The sequence below is a fragment of the Sciurus carolinensis genome, chromosome 6 (genome assembly GCF_902686445.1).
Source record: "Sciurus carolinensis chromosome 6, mSciCar1.2, whole genome shotgun sequence".
Lineage (NCBI taxonomy): Eukaryota > Metazoa > Chordata > Mammalia > Rodentia > Sciuridae > Sciurus > Sciurus carolinensis.
Genome location: NC_062218.1, coordinates 98,155,231 through 98,172,164, shown reverse-complemented (window position 1 = coordinate 98,172,164; position 16,934 = coordinate 98,155,231). Strand labels below are relative to the sequence as shown.

At 52.3% G+C, this 16,934-nt stretch overlaps 1 protein-coding gene across 3 annotated transcripts in view; it reads left to right on the top strand.

Moving 5' to 3' along the window:
• Positions 1-16,671, top strand: part of Nrg2 (neuregulin 2) — a 187,706-nt gene extending 171,035 nt beyond the window's left edge. The window contains exons 6-11 of one of the 3 annotated variants that reach the window (XM_047556099.1): positions 3,950-3,973; positions 7,747-7,849; positions 9,809-9,932; positions 10,277-10,404; positions 10,937-11,164; positions 13,987-16,671. In XM_047556099.1, coding sequence (XP_047412055.1) covers positions 3,950-3,973; positions 7,747-7,849; positions 9,809-9,932; positions 10,277-10,404; positions 10,937-11,164; positions 13,987-14,755 — 1,376 coding nt within the window. In that variant the 3' untranslated portion in view covers positions 14,756-16,671. The remainder of the gene's footprint in view (positions 1-3,949; positions 3,974-7,746; positions 7,850-9,808; positions 9,933-10,276; positions 10,405-10,936; positions 11,165-13,986) is intronic. The other 2 variants (XM_047556102.1, XM_047556100.1) reach the window with 2 other exon arrangements.
• The last annotated feature ends 263 nt before the right edge of the window (positions 16,672-16,934 follow it).

Sequence of the window (16,934 nt, the reverse complement as noted above, 5' to 3'; positions counted from 1 at the left end):
TGAGGAATTAAGAACTAGAGCATCCAGATGGTAGCTGGATGTTGGCAAGTAGAACTCTGGGAGACGCTAAAGGTGGGACCCAGGGGAGCAATTTAGGTAGCTCATGAGAAAAAGAGTTTTGGAGTGCAGGTGGCAGGGTGAAGAAAGGAACCTTCCCAAGCCTTCTCAGACCACATCATGAAGGCCTGGAAATTTATTCCCACCCTTAATCCAGGAGAAGCATAGGGACCCCAGCAGATGGGGGCTGGTGGTCCCAGATGGTCAACTGTCTTCATAGCTTGGGAGGCAGTGCTCTCCACAGGCTCCTCCAGGCAGAAGCCAGGGAGGAAGGCCCTGGGGACAAGGACAGAGCAGCATGTAGGCAGGACATTTGGCCCAAAGGAATTTCTCTAGAATCTAGGCTCTGGAAGAATTTCAAAGTCAGGTCCAGCCTATGTGGAGAACTGTAGGGCAAGAAGGGACAGAGCTGCCAGGCCAAGCATGGGCCAGGTGAGAGGTAGTAGGGGTTATATTCCTTCCCACCCTTTGGCCAAGAGCCTCTCTGGCTCATGGGACTGTTCTGGACAGGCAGTCCTGGCCCCTCCTGAATCAGAGCAGCAAGACCTCCGGAACTTGGGCCACTGTCCAAGGCCTCTTTGCCAGCTGGGCTGCTTCAGCTTTCAGCCTGTATCTGCTGAGAGGGTCAGCAGAACCACAGGAACCCAAAACAGCCTGTAAATGCAACCCCCGGCCCTCCTACCTTGTCTTCAGTACCATTACTGTTACCTTTCTGTGAAGGACTTGTGCTTCTCCAGCACTTTCCCGGAGAGCCCTTCATGAGCACCTCTAGAAGATAATGACTACAGAGGCAGTGTAATGTGCTCAAAGAAGTGGCCAGCTTCTAGTTCCAAGAGACCAGGATGAAAATGCCAGCTGCACAGCCTATTAGTTCTGGCCCTCGTTTAACCCCTCTGGAGTTGTTTTCTCATCTGTAAAATGGGGCTCACATGTATGCCTGCCGGGCTGCTGTGAGGATGAAACAAAGCAAAGCATGTGAGGGGCTCAGCAAAGAGCCTGCCATTGTCGTTGGAGTGCACTTTAGTACTTCTCCCAGCTATAGTTGGCATGTAGAGGGCCCCCTGGAGGCCACCTCCTAGCATTCCAGAGAAAAGCATCTGACCTTGCCCAGACCACCTGGGACCAGGTTACCTTTTGCAGAGAATAAGGAAACAGAGTAGCACTTTGAGACTTCTCCTTCTTTCACTGACAGCCCTTCATCTCCCCAGGAGTCAAAGCTTGTCCATACTTAATACACACACAAACACTAACACATGTATATGCACTCACCCCTGCACACCCACATGCAAACACAGGAGCATGCGCTCACATCTGCACACACATCACTGCCTCCTTGTCCAGGCACCTTATGACCATGGGTCATAGGATATGTTCAGGATAAATAATTTGCATATTGCCTGAGTAGCTTGGCCCTGCTTGGAGTCCAGCATCAGGTTGCCATGGTTACTGGTTAGTATGCAAATTTCTGGCCAATAGGACCTTCCTATGACTTAGTGGTACCACCCCATCCTGGCTGAGTGGCAGGCAGTGAACATGAGTAGACTAATTTTTTTCCACTGGGGCAGATGCAGCTCTAGGCCCCTCGGAATCCTCCATGCATCCCAGGAAGAAGGCTGCCTACCTGGTGACTGGCTAGGCCGAGTGACCTCACCAATCACTGGTCCACCCTAAACAGTACTAGCCTTTGACTCAAACAGCACACCATCAGAAGCCCTGGAAGCTGCTGCTGCTGCTGCTGCCGCTGCTGCTACAATTTGGCTCCCAGAGGAGTGACACAGATGAAAACTCTTAAAGGACTTTGGGAGCCTTTCCTTGCTTCTCCAGGTAGTCACTGCTCTCAGGACTAGCCAGAGAGGCCCAACCAGAGACTCCATGGGCAGAAATAGCCATAGCATAGTCCAAAAAATCCAGAGACCAAGCCTCCCGTCTCCCTTTCGTTTTCTGATTTCCTGTGTGAATTTAGGAAAATGTCCTGGAACCACTTGGCCCCAGTTGCCTCATATAACACAACAACCTTGTTCAAAAGTGGGGCTTAGACCAGCTTTTGGTATCCAGGAGGCTGTGTCAAATCATGCTGTTCTCTCCAAGGAGCATGGCTGGATATCCAAACAATGTGAGTGCTCTCGAGCTGCCTGGAGGATTCTGGGGCCCCAGAATTTACTATTCAGTGAAATGTCTGAGACCCCTGGAGTCTGTCAAGATTTTACATCAACTTGTATAGCTGGCCAGCTCTCAGAACCCTGGAGAGGAGAGGACTCGTGTTTGGAGGGCTGGGATCGGTGCTACCTTGGTGTGTCCCTGCACAGAACTGGGAAGCTCAAGCCCCAGGATCTTCCTCAAGGCTCTTGCAGTCAAGAACAACCTTCATCCCTGGCTCAGAGCCACCCTGTTCTCCTGCCCTTTTGCAAATGCAGAATCATCTAGAACCCCTGTTAGGAAGCAGAGAGAGAGAGAGAGAGAGAGACCTAGGGGTGGATAATGCTCAAGAGTTCCTGCTGGTTGCCCATGTTCCCCCTCCTCTGCAGCAGATGAGAACATCACACACGACTTCATGCCCTCCCTGGGTTTAGCCAAGATGACTGTGCTTATGTGGAAGCCAGAGAGGGAATGAACCAGGCTTGGCAGGAGCTGGGCCCTTGCACACATGTGCTGAGACTCTGTTGTTCAGGCCTGCTTGCTGCTGCCTCTGACTGGGTTCAGGCACTTTTGACAGATTAGGAAACAGAAACTGACTTACCCATATTCACACAGCAATTAGGGGCAAAACTGAGACTCACTCCTGCAAACCAGTGCTGGCTGCACCATAGGATGGGAGATGAGCTTTTTAAAAACACTGTTGTGATTTCTGGGCCCCTACCCAAGCCTGATCCCTTTGGCCTGGATGATTCTAAACTGCAGCCAGGTTTGCAAACCTTCCAGGATCCCATGGCCAAGTCTTATCCCTATTTAACAGCTAAGAGACTGAGCTCTAGATAGGTTGAGTATCTCTGTGTCACACAGCAGTTCAGGGGCAGAGCTGACCCTTGGACCAGGAACCTTTTATTTAACCTCTCAGTGGTGCAGAGGTCTACCTCACAGGTCTCTGAAACCACACATTCATGCCATGATCTCACTTCCAAGACTGATTTATCCAATATATGAGGCCCTCGCAAGTTCTCCAATCTTCTTACTCTCCTAGTTGGAGTTTGGTCTTCTAAGTAGCAAGATCGGTCTTGGGCACCATGCCTAGCCCCTGCAGGGGTGTGTTGAGCAGCAAGTGGAGAAGTGACCTGCTGCCTGGAGCCTCCTCCTCTCTATGCTCCTGCTCCTCACAGACTCCGAGTCTCCACACTTAGATGAGAAAGCTGGGCCTGTGGAACAGACCAAGGACATGGGGGCAGCTGGGGATCTTGCCCTCATTTTGAACAGAAGAAAGGGCCCTATGAATGAGCTAGGAGCCAGTCAGGCCGTCTCCAGGAGGGCTTGAGAGCACTGAAGGGTTGGCACGGGAGCTGGGAGGAAGGGACCAGGCACTCCTCAGAGCCCTGCCCCCAGACACCCTTTCCCCCAGGGGGACATTTATTTGCCAATTGATTCTCGCCTGTGCCTCCCTACCAGGTACTAACTCAACTGCTCACCTCCAAAGAACCTGCTCTGCCTGTGAATTCTAACATTGCTTCTCTCTAGCCCTCTTGGGGCTCTTGGGGACTGGGCACCAGGGAAGGAGCTCAGGAGGCTAGGAGGGGACACTACTAACCTGCTTTCACCTCACAGGCTGGCTGCCAGGTGTCTGAAGAGTCCTGACCAAAATTTCTCTCTTTCTCTCTCTCTCCCGCCCTCCTTCCTCCCATCTCTGTCTGCCTCTCTCCCTTTGCCCCTCCCTCTCCCACCCTCCTCTCTTCTGCACTGCCAGAGCACCTTGGATTTGAATTAAAGGGTATGGAACCTCTATGTATCACTCTGCGCCATCTGCTCGGCCCCCTCCACAGCCCCTGACCCCATGGGTGCTGAATGTTTTGTTTCCTTTCCAAAAATGGAAAGGGGATGATTCCAAACATCTCCCCTGGCCCCATCAAGATGTCCTAGAATAAGCTATGTTGATTTGGGGGCAGATAAAAGAAGCTCATGACCAGTCGTATACCCCGGGGTTCATACTGTGCCTCCACCACACAGTAGCACCCCCTGCCTAGAGAAGACCTAGTGCTAAAAGACCTCAGGGGAGGAGGACCTCCTGAGTTGTGCAACCCAGTGGGCACCAGACAAGAGACAAGGCCCCTGTGTGGACCTGGCCTCTTAAAGGGCCAATGTCCAGAAACCACCAAACCTGGTGGGAGTTGTGCAAAGAGGCATCCTTTTCCATCTGACTTAAATCCTCCTTCCTTTTCTCAAGTCCATTGCTTTTCATTCTGCACCAGGCTGGTAGCTGATAATCCACATTTCCTTCTGCCCCTACCCTGTTTCTTATCTGCTGGACTTTGCCATCTGCTTGAGGCTGTCGCTCCTTCCATGATTTTTCCCCATGATAACACATATGTGCATCTGTGAGCAACACTAGCAAGGGTCTGGGTTGGGATGGCCTCTGGTGCCTGCTCCTTGTCCTGGCTCAGAATTTGATAGGTGACTCCCTACCCTGTGCAACTACCCCTGGAAGACTCCTTGGACTGGGAGGGACTTTGAGTGTCACTGTTTCCAAGTCTGTGGCTTTGCTCAGAGAGGCTCTGCCCTGGCCCCAAGTGTCTCAGCGCATTCCATCAGGAAACATGCAGGAGATAAAGAGGTGGGGAGGTTTCTGGGGGGTTAGGGCCTGAGACATGATGCAGAGCTTGCAAACATGTCAAGGCTGTTCTCGAAGCAGGTTTGGGGAGGCCCTAGCTCTGCCACTACCTGGCCCCTATCAGCTGTTCTCAGTAGAAGACAGGGCCCAGAGTCTGTGTGTTAAGCATGTCTGTGTCCACAGCAGTGGGGTGGGAAGGACGGGGTGGAGGCTCTGTGGAATCTAGGATCATGGAGGCAGGGATGAGGTAAATCTGTAGGTATGTGTGCTGCTGTAGTGTGGGGAATGTGTACACTTGCAAGGTTTCTCAGGGCAGGATGCAAGGGCGTGGAGGGGCAGTGGGACACCTCTGTGTTAAGTTGAGCATTTGCAGTTGGACTTGTATGTGTGTGAAGGTGAGTATGGGGTGTGCAAGTGTGTGTGTGTGTGTGTGTGTGTGTGTGTGTGTCTTAAAGAGGAGTGTGTATGCATCACTCACCTACTCATCAAATACTCACCTACAGACATATGTCCCTGCCCTTCTGGTGCTCCCAGGTGGCAACAAACAGGAAGATATCAGGTGAAAGTAAATGCTAGCCACAAATAAAATGAGGTCATGAGATTATACTATTGTGTCAGGGGAGGCTTGTCCCATGAGGTGACATCAGGTAACCAGTCCTGCAAACAACTTGGTTGGGTGGTAGGGAATGTTGAAGGCAGGAACACAAGTCCAGGGATCCAGGGATCCTGTGGGTCAGTGAAGTTTGCCTTGTTCAGTGGATAGAGAGACCACCAGTGACTCCAAGCACTGGGGGAAAGAACCACAGATAAGGTCCAAAAGGAAGGTTGAGACCTAATAACTAAGGTCCTCAGAGATCATGGGAAGACCTTGGGTTTTGAACTGAAGTAGAAACTATCATGAGTTTTAAGCAGGAAACTAAAATGATCTGTTTTATGGCTGTCAATAAACATGGCTTTGAGTAGACAACAGCCTGGCAATGGGGTAGAGTAGGGAGCAGCAAAGCAGAAAGGCCTGCCATAAGGTGACCATCTCTGGGTGAGAGGAGGCATCATCCTGGACTAAGTTGGGAGCCATGGAAATGGTCACATGGTCAGATCCAGGACCTACTTGGAAGGTAGAGTTGAGAGTACTTTTGGTGGATCAGGTATCAGGGAAGATGGGAAGAAAGGGAGTGATCCAAAATGGGTCGTGGTTTGGGGCCTGAACCACAGGAAGAGAGGTGCTACACAATGAGATGGGGAGGAGTGTGGAAACTGGCTCTGGTTGACCACGGCCCTCGGATACCTGAGTCTGAAGCTCAGAGGGAAGTCAGAGTAAGAGACAGAAGGAGAGAGAATGCAAACAAATAGTATTTTATGTCTACCTATATGAGTTCATTCAGGGAGATAGGGCAATATAGGAAAGAAAGAAGCTGAGAGCCTGGGACCCTTTCACCATCCAGTGAAAGCAGAGAAGAAGGAAGCAGCCACTGACACAGGAAGACCAACCTGCCATGTAAGAAGAAGCCCGGTGGGGAGTGCCACTCCAAGGTCAGATAGCAGACCCCACAGGGAGACATTCTAACGATCAAAGGACTTGGCAATGTGGAGGTTGATGGTGACCATGACCAGAGTGGTCTCTAAGAAATGGTAAAGGCAGATGCCTGACTGCAGAAAATTGAAGGGTGAAGAGGGGAAGAGGCCTGGAGGCAGGGTTGTGGGCCAGAGTCAAGATGGGGATAGAAGGCAGAAGTTGGGTTAAGACTCCACCTGACTGTGGGTCGGTGCACCTGAGCCTGTGCATGCACCTGTTACTGGAGTGTATGGTTAACTGTGTGTGTGTGTGTGTGTGCGTGTGCGTGCGCGTGCACACGCGCGCCTATAAGCGCATGTGCATGGGTTTATCTTTGTGAAGGGTGTGTGTGACTCTGGCAGGCATAGTTGTGGACATGTGTGGCTCTGGAGGGTCTGCAGATCTGGAGTTGCTGTGTGCTTGCCTCCATGTGGGAGATACCATAAGCCCAAGGGGTCAGGGACATTTCCCAGGGCTCCACCAAGGCATGGGAGTCCCACCTCCACTTATCTCTAAGCAGGGAAGAGGGGCCAGTCCACAGGTGTAGGTAGGGCTGGGTGAGCTTTCTGGGCTGTGGCCTTGGCTATGACCAGTGCTGTCTTTTTGCTTTTCTTCCTCCTAGTAGTCTGTTTTAGAGGCATGGAGAGTTGAGCCTGAGAGTCTGGAAGCCCAGCCTCACTCAGCTCCTCAGCAAGGGTAGGGGCTGTTCTTTGCACACAGTCAGTCCTAGATGCCAGGGGCCTGTGTTGCCAGTGGTGGGCTTCTCACCAGCAGACACAGGAGGGTTCAGTGGCCAGGCCACAACCCTGACCAGGTTACTGGGATAGACAAAGGCCTTCCTTCCGTGTCTCCTCCTGGGCCCAGTCTGCTCTGTCATGCTCCTGGCCCTGACATCCCTCCTACATCCCACCTCTGGGTCTCGCATCCTGTTAACAATCCTTCTTAGGGAAGCTAAAGTGACTGAGTCAGGTCTTTGCTCATGGTTTCCATGTTCACTGTCATAAAGAACAACTCCCCACAGCCACCACAGTTCTTTGCAGCTGCCAGACCGCTGAGAAACAGGGCAGGGGTGCTTCTGCCAGGCTAGGTTGCCCTCCCCTGCTCTATGGCCTTGGGAGCTTCACCTCTACTCCATCCCCTCTCATCCCCTGCATTTTCCACCCCCATGTTCTGGGCAGGCCTGGGATCTGGGAGGGTATGACCAGGCCCATGGGTGGGTGGGAGTGTGGGAGGCCATCCAGAAGCAGGCAGGAGGAAGGGATGGAGGGAGCTGGCAGAACCTGGGCTGAGGGAGTCTGAGGCTTTGGGGGCAGGGGTGTCTGCACCAGCATCCCCACAGGCCTGCCTCCTGCCCTGCCTCCTCATGTCCACTCTGCCTCTGCAGAAGCCGAGGAGCTGTATCAGAAGAGGGTCCTGACCATCACCGGCATCTGCGTGGCTCTGCTGGTTGTGGGCATCGTCTGTGTGGTCGCCTACTGCAAGACCAAGTGAGTGACAAGTGCTCAGGATGGGGATAGGCCAAGCCAGGGGATGGCCACCAAGATATTTTTGTAAGGATGGGCTCTCCTTCTGTACCCCATTGTGCCTCCTGTCCTCTGCAACTATGGGGCTCAGGGACCAGACCAGAAAGCAGGAGTGGTGGTGGGGAGACAGCCCTGGGCAACTGAACAAAGAGGGTTCATGGGCACAGGATTTGAAAGGAGACGAGTCTGGGTTCCAACCCAGCTCTGCATGTCCCACAGGATCTTGAGAAAACTGAGAAACACTCAAAATCCTCATGGGAATGAGCCTAGTATATGCCTCAAAGGACACTGTGAGGATCTGAGAGGAGCTCGAAGTGAACCCCAGTGGCTCCAGGAGCATGTGCCCTGTCTGGCAGGAGGTGTTGAAGCAGTGCTAGGGAAGAGAGAGGGAAGCACAGAGAAGGCTGTGTTCCCTGCAAAGAGGCACCTCAGAGACACTGCCTGACCCCACCCTGGGAGCAGTTAAGAGCACAGAGAAGGTGGGGCTAGGCCACCTCTGGACAGAAGACAGATGGGAGCCGAGCAGGTTGGGTAGAAGAGTGCCAGCTGAAAGACAAGCACAGATAGGGGCAGTCACACCTGCAACAGAAGCAGCCCAGACTACTTGGGCCAAAGAACCAGGGTTAGAGAAGAGGAGGAAAGAGGCTAAAAAGATAGCTGGGACCCAGACACCACCATAGGGCCTTGATGCCAAGTCAGGAAGTCTGAGTTTATCCTGCAGATGATGGGGAGCCCGTGGAGGTTGGAGCATGATGTAATACAGAAAAATGATAAGTTTGTGCCTCCCTCTCTCTTCCCTAGCACTGCTTCAGCACCTCCTGCCAGGGTCTGGCCATAGCCACCATTTGGGGATGGAGCCTATAGGTCTGAACTCCTGCTCCCCTGTTGATAGGATCTAAGGCCCTTCTGCCCTCATCTGGGATAAGGTCAAGACCAGAAAGACTGGAAGGGAGTAAGGAGAGAGTTGGGGCTCCTCAAGAAGAGGAACCTGGGCCCAAAAGGGCTTGTGTCCAAGAATTGTGGGAAAAGCAAGTCTGTTCTGACCCCACTGCGTTTATTCACTTCTTCAACAGACTTGTATTCAATGCTCTAAGCAAGGGGTCCAGTGTCACACGACATGTTTTAGAGTCACCTGATCTTGGCTGGAGGGCAGGAAGTGTTTTCCCATGGAAGCAGCATTTAGGCTGGAGTCTGTGAGCAAGAGTTAGCAGGTGAAAAGGCAAAGAAAGCATTCCAGGGTGGATGGACTAGAATGTGCACAAGCCCAGAGGCCAGAGAGGACAGGAGTATCCAAAATGAGCTGTCCAGGAACGCAGAAAGCTGAGATGTAGGGAGGGCAGCGAGAGATAGGACTTAAGGGTGAAATGGGACCCTGAGTCCCAATAAAGGTTTTAGACAGAGAAGTGACATGATAAGAATTGTTTATTATAAAACAAAGTTAATGAGCATTTAATATGTGTCAATGTAAAATAGTCCCACAGGTCCTGGCTTCCTAACCACAGCACCCTGTTTCTATTTTCTTCATAAAATTTAACAGTTCATCTACTTGTTTATGTGCTTATCATCTGCCTCCCCCACTGGCCTGCAGGCTCCATGAGAGGGACCTCATGTCTGTCTTCTCTGCTCCAGAGTAGTATCTGGAACACAGTAAAAACTCAATAAATACCAAATGAATGAATGAGGGGGGGAGGGAGAGTGCCAGCACTGTGCATGGATGGTTTATATACTTTTAATGCTCAACAGTCTTTGGAATGGTTTCACAGATGGGGCAAGTAAAACGGAGAGAGCTTCTATTACTTTCCCAGGGTCACAGAACTAGAAAGCAGTAGAGTTCCGCGTGTTAAAGTACTCCTCATGTCCCCTGGAGGAAGGTTCATCCACTGCAGGGGACATGCCAGGTTCACCCACCCTCCCTCTATGCAGAAAACAGCGGAAGCAGATGCACAACCACCTCCGGCAGAACATGTGCCCAGCCCACCAGAACCGGAGCCTGGCCAACGGGCCCAGCCACCCCCGGCTCGACCCCGAAGAAATCCAGATGGCAGATGTGAGTGGTGTTCCCAGGATCACCTCTGAGCCCTTGCTGGTCAGCCAGCCTTCTCACACGAACTGCAAGGATAGGCCAGGACAGCAGGCAGCCCCACCCCTGATCATCCCTGCCTGCTAGGCACTGCCTCACCAGGATGGCTGGCCTCACTCTGCCCACTTGCATAGGGAAGGGTGGGGGTTGACTGGCTGGAGCCTTCATTACCCCAACATCAAAGTCGCTTGTCATTCAGCCATCACCCCCCCACACAACCTAGAGCTCAATGCTTATTACTTTCCCTTCCCCAATAGAGAGAGGGCCTACCAGTCCCCATCACTAATGCCTGCCAACTCTGTCTGTCCCAGTACATCTCCAAGAATGTGCCAGCCACAGACCATGTCATCCGGAGGGAAACTGAGACCACCTTCTCTGGGAGCCACTCCTGTTCTCCTTCTCACCACTGCTCCACAGCCACGCCCACCTCCAGCCACAGGTGAGTACACCAAGCCCACGGGATTTGGAGGATTCCTTTCTTTTATCACATTCATCCAGAGTTATGACACCCTCCCTGAGTGGCTCATAAATTGTGGTCTCCCTTGGCCTTCTCCCCAGAACTGGGGTGACCTGTCAACATAAGCACAGAGGCTGGCCCTCCTTCCCTGAAGAGTACCATGGAATGATCAGGGCTCCCACAGATTGGCCATTGGGGCTGGGCTCCTGAGACAAGGTGGCTAAGGACTATGAGGGTGGAAGAGTCCCAGACAGGGACTCTGGGGCAAGGCTAGGGGGAAGATGGCTACAAGGTAGAAAGGAAGGGGCCTCTGCACATTGCAGCTCACCCAGCCACAGGACGAGCCCTCTTCCCAATGTCAAGTTTGGACATTTGTGACACTCCACATCAGCCCATTATTCAAGGGAGCCTGAGATGGGATGAAGAGGCTGGGAGACGGTGGCCGTAGGACCACATCTGTTGGGTCACCCTGCCCTTCCTGATCCCTTGCCTTGCCCCCATCTGGCTATCCCAGACATGAGAGCCACACGTGGAGCCTGGAACGTTCTGAGAGCCTGACCTCTGACTCCCAGTCTGGCATCATGCTGTCATCAGTGGGCACCAGCAAGTGCAACAGCCCAGCCTGTGTGGAGGCTCGGGCACGGCGAGCAGCAGCCTACAGCCTGGAGGAGCGGCGCAGGGCTGCGGTGCCACCCTACCATGACTCCGTAGACTCCCTGCGTGACTCTCCACATAGTGAGAGGTTAGTTCCTACTCCCTGACCTGAGTCCCACTTTGGCCAGAGGACTGGCACCACTGACCCAAGGCTGACCCTTAGGGTCCCTTAGAGGTCCTTTGAGGAGCCTCATCTCCATTTTTCAGGTGGGTAAAACAGAAAGGTTACATGGTCTGCTCAGTTAATGACAGACTGGGATTATAGCTGGGTCAGTGGATCCTGGCATAGAGTAAGCACCTAATTTAATTATTCTACTAGGATACTTCTCAAAGTAGAATGGGAGAGTAATAATTGCACTGAAACATCAGTAACAAATAGGGGCTGTTCCAGACAACCAGGACCTATGGTTGTCCTATCCTCATATCACCTAGAGGCCTCATATTCCAGCAGAAGCAGAAAGACACGAAGACCAAGTTGACTAGAGGGTGGGAAGGGAGGTAGTTGTCCAGGACACTGACCAGTACCCAACAGACATGTGCCAAGAATGACACAGGTCCAGGCAGTGTTGGCAACAAGGTGTAGCATTCAAGGCATTGTTGATTTCTCCATCAAAGGATGCAGAAAGAACCCAGGAAACTCCCCTTCTCTGACTCCAAGCTAGAACCACAGGACCTGACCCCCACCTTCCTCAGCCCCTGAATAGCCCTTGGCAAGTTGCATCTGTGGGAGGACAGCAGAGGAAGGGGCACAGTACAAGGAGCTTCAGGCCAAAAAGAAAGAGAGAAGCAGATACCCTCCTACTTTTGACAGCCTACTCTGTGCCAGGCCTGCCTGAGGAGATAGAGGTGGTCTTCCTGCTTCCCGTTCCTGAGGTGCTCCCAGTCACAGGAACAAACCACCGATGCTCACAACAGCCTATAGAAAGTGCTAAGTGCAGGACATCACACCAGAATAGAGAAGCTCAGTCTGACTGCAAGCTCTAGGAAAGAGCCAGGTTTTCCAAGACTAACTTGACCAAGCCAGCTCCACCACATGCATGTTTCAGGGCAGGCTGATCGCCTCTATACCCTGTTTCCTTAGCTGTAGATCAGAAAGAATACCTAGTATGCATGGTTCTGGTGAAGCCCACCTGAGATAATATATGCAGAGCTCTTTGCCTCATACCTATCACTGCTATCATCAACAGTAACCGTAATACCAGGGCTCCTTAGAGGGTGGTAGGAAGGCAAGAGACACAAAAGTGGGGATAGAAAGCCTTTCATACACAGGGAACCACTGGAGCTGTTCCAACAGAGGCACATAAGAGGAAGATTGGTGAGTGAGGTTCCTGGAACACGGTGGGCTGTGGGGAACAGCAAAGGTGGGCCTAAACAGGCAGGCTGGGGCCACACAGATGGACCAGACCCAGGAGCTTCTGCTCAGGAGGTAAAGTCTGGGTGAGTAAGCAGGAAGGAAGCTCCTTTGCAGAGTTGGGACTTAAAAGATTGCTCTGGGAACTGTATAATGGAGACACCATGGGATGGGGTCTGGCCCAGGATAGGATGGAGGGTGTGCCCCAAGATGGGGGGATGGGTAAGACTTGAAAGTAGATCAGATCCACATATGAGAGTGAGGTTGGGGGAGCAAGGGAGGGGGAATCAGTTGATTCAAAAAGAACATAAAAGAAAACTTAAAAAGAGGATTCCTAGGGCTGGGGTTGTGGCTCAGTGGTAGAGCACTTGCCTAGCACGTGTGAGGCACTGGGTTTGATTCTCAGCACCACATACAAATAAATGAATGCAATAAAGGTCCATCAAAAACTAAAATAAATAAATATATATATATATATATATATATATATATATATACACACAGGATTCCTGCTTCCTGCAATCAAAAGATAATTTTTTTATCCATTCACCCCTCCAACACCTTGGTTACAATTGTAAATAAAGCTGCTATAAATGTTCATGTTCAAAAAAAATACATAACACAGATTTTGGCCTAGTTCCAGACAGCAGTGAGGTGCCTAACTGTGCAGTTTGAAAAAGAATAATGGAAGTGGTTGGTCCCTGTCCTGAAGTGGACACTGGTGGGCCAAAAGACTGATGGGCTCACAAGAGGGATGTGGAGAATGAAAAGGGACAGTTGCCCAGGACCCAGACTGGGAGATAATAGCTTTTGAAGGAACTGGGGGTCATTGGCTCCAAGCAGAAACCCGTGTAGTGGGTATCTGTCAGCCCTGGCTGAGCATCCTGCCAAAGGTGTGAGTGGTCACTTCCCTGAGGCAGCTCTTGACTTCAATATAAGAAAGAATGTTTCCCTCACTGAAGCCGTCAGGCCATGGGATGATCTGTCCCTGCAGGAGCATTGAGTCCAGATCACAGGGCTATATGTAAATGGGGACTAGTGGATTCTGGAACTGGGCAGTAGGCATTCTGGTTCTTGCCTGTCCTGGGTTCACATTTCAGCTCCTTGCCACTTCCTGGCTGTGGAACCCAGAGTAAAGAACTTAAACGTCCCGAATCTCGGTCTCCTGAGTGTTCTATGGTCCTAAACTAAAGGTCTTAAAGAATTACTATTAGATGAGATTGCACATAGATAAAATGCCTGACCTGTTGACTGAGCATCCCCACAACAAACGCTCATTCGTGGTGACTTAACACAGATCAGATACTGGACTATGACACTCCCCTGACACATATCTGGATGCATCCCAATATTGCAATTGGAATGAGCACTATGTTTATCCTCACTTAACAAATAAGGAAACAGACTTGGAGATGTTAAGGGAATTGCATGAGGTCATAGAGAATTACCTCCATCATTCTTGCCGACAGGATCCCTCACAAGATTATTTCGGGTTGGGGCCCACCCTCTCTCCCTCTCACCCTCGACCCCCTGACCCACAGCGCTGCCTCTTCCTGCAGGTACGTGTCGGCTCTGACCACGCCCGCGCGCCTCTCGCCGGTGGACTTCCACTATTCTTTGGCTACGCAGGTGCCAACTTTTGAGATCACTTCGCCCAACTCTGCGCACGCTGTGTCGCTGCCGCCCGCCGCGCCCATCAGTTACCGCCTGGCAGAGCAGCAACCGCTGCTGCGGCACCCGGCGCCCCCAGGCCCCGGCCCAGGGCCCGGGCCAGGCGCGGACATGCAGCGCAGCTACGACAGCTACTACTACCCTGCGGCGGGGCCGGGGCCACGGCGCGGGGCCTGCGCGCTGGGCGGCAGCCTGGGCAGCCTGCCTGCGAGCCCCTTCCGCATCCCAGAAGACGACGAGTACGAAACCACGCAGGAGTGCGCGCCCCCGCCACCGCCGCGGCCACGAGCGCGCGGCGCGTCCCGCAGGACGTCGGCGGGGACCCGGCGCTGGCGCCGCTCGCGCCTCAACGGGCTGGCGGCACAGCGCGCACGCGCGGCGCGGGACTCGCTGTCGCTGAGCAGCGGCTCCGGAGGCGGTTCGGCTTCGGCCTCGGACGACGACGCGGACGACGCGGACGGGGCGCTGGCGGCCGAAAGCACGCCTTTCCTCGGCCTGCGCGCGGCGCACGATGCGCTGCGCTCGGACTCGCCGCCGCTGTGCCCGGCGGCCGACAGCAGGACTTACTACTCCCTGGACAGCCACAGCACGCGGGCCAGCAGCAGACACAGCCGCGGGCCGCCCCCGCGGGCCAAGCAGGACTCGGCGCCCCTCTAGGGCCCCGCCGCCCCCTTCGCCTCGCCCGCCCCACTGTCTTTAAGGAGAACAGAGACCACCGACTGGAGAAAGGAGGAAAAAAAAAGAAATAAAAATATTTTTATTTTCTATAAAAGGAAAAAAAGTATAACAAAATGTTTTATTTTCATTTTAGCAAAAATTGTCTTATAATACTAGCTAACGGCAAAGACGTTTTTATAGGGAAACTATTTATATGTAACATCCTGATTTACAGCTTCGGAAAAAAAAAAGAAACAACAAAAAAAAAAAAAAGAGAGATGGGCCAATTTTTTGACTCTTTAATAGAAACCTATATTGTGGTGCCTTTTGCTGTACGCTAATCTGGGGCTCCTGGAGAGACGTCTGGGTTGCGGGTTGGTGGTGGGCCATAGGATCCAGTGCTGGTTGGGTGAGAGAAAGCAGGGAAAGAAGCTGCAAGGTTTTTATGGGGTGAAGGTGGTGGGTGCCGAGGAAGAAACTGAGGACAGAAGTAGCTTTGTAACCAGGCCAGAAGATCTGGAGTCCTGGACCCCTTGAGAGGAGAGGTCAGGGATCCTAGGTTTCGGTACTAGAATAGGGATCAGGTAACTTAACTGGGGAAGACAAAAGCCCAGCGACAGCAACCAGAATGGGGAGGGGCTCTCCCCGCTCCTCACAGCTGCTAAGGGAGTGGGGGACAGAAAGAGGTCTCCCCAGCAGCCCCAGGCCCAGGGAGGGGGCAGCTCTGCCAGGGGCCCAATATTCATGGCTCCTCCTCCCCTGCGGCCTCCAGGATGCCCTCTGTCCTCTGCAGCACCTTCGTTTACAGGTCGTCTTTTCTATTTTATGCCTGCATGTCCTTTGCATTTCAGATTCTTTAGATTGGATGCATGGTCACGCTGGGACCCAGAAGAGCCACTCGACAGTGTATTCAGTTCCCTTTTTAGCAATAAAGTAACCATTTCCTTCTCACAACTCGGCCCCCTGTCCCCAACCCACCTATGACTTCCACTTTCTCTCTAGTCCTACCCTCCCTAACCCTCAAAACTGGATCCAAGCTAATTTGTCAAAAAGGAAATTGTTTTAAAAAAAATCCCAAACAGAAACAAATGGGAACCCTGCCCTGAAATGTCCGAACACCTGACTGTTGACACTTGAACATTTTTATATTATAAATAAAATCAGAAATAACTCCTGTTTGAGTGTGTGTGCCTAGCCCAGGTGAGAAGGAAAGACAGGATGAGGACCTGAGGTGGAGGGGGATGGGTGTTCGAGTGAAGGTTGGAGAGGGCCAGGACAGTCCATGGTAGAAAATGACCCTTTCTCCAGTCTCCTGTCCCCAGCTCCCAGGACAGGCTCCAACCCACCTCCCTCTTCCGAAACCATTTACAAGGTGTCCCCCCTGGCTGCTAGGAACCTGGCCAAGGGACTGACGTAAATTGTTCTGCTTCAAACTCAGCCTCAGAACTCTGGCCCAGTTCCTGCCCCAGAGCTATGGGACTGGACTGAGGCAACAATTTCCGGGCCTGGGTTGGTGAAAAAGGAAGGGTTGTGGGGTTGGCACAGGGGTAGCTGAGGCAGGATGACCCTTGGGGCCTTGTACACGTCACAGGCAAAGTCTGGACATGCAAAGAAGCATAATGGGTACCCTTGCTGCCAGAAGGACCACAAGAGCTACAGCTCATAAGCCCACAGGGTATTGCTCTTTCCCCAACTTTATACCCCCTCAGAGCCGGGACCTGTCTCATCCTGCAGCCCCTGATGAAGGGTACATGATTTCAGGTATAGAGGAGGAAGATGGAGGTCCAGAGTTAAGAAGTCTTTCACCTCATCTACTAATTTATTAAACCAGTGCCCAGCACCAGGAACCAGAAGCTTCCAGTCAGAACACAAGGAACTCTCTCCAAAGAGCTGTGGTGGACATGTATGTGTGTGTGTAGTCAGAGACCTACAATGGGTGGAACAAAGAGGCTTAGTGTTGAGAGAGTTTAGGCATCAATGGGATCCCACCTGAGTTTGAACACTTGTTCTGTCACACACTAGCTGTGGAACTTGTTTAAGCTGCAGGGTCCTCCATGTGAAATGATGATAAAAATACCTATCTCAGAGAGTGGCTGTGGACCCAGGACTGCCCTGATAGACGACTAGTAAGTGCTACTTGGCTGGTGATGACACCACCATGCCTTGCATCCTTGAATCA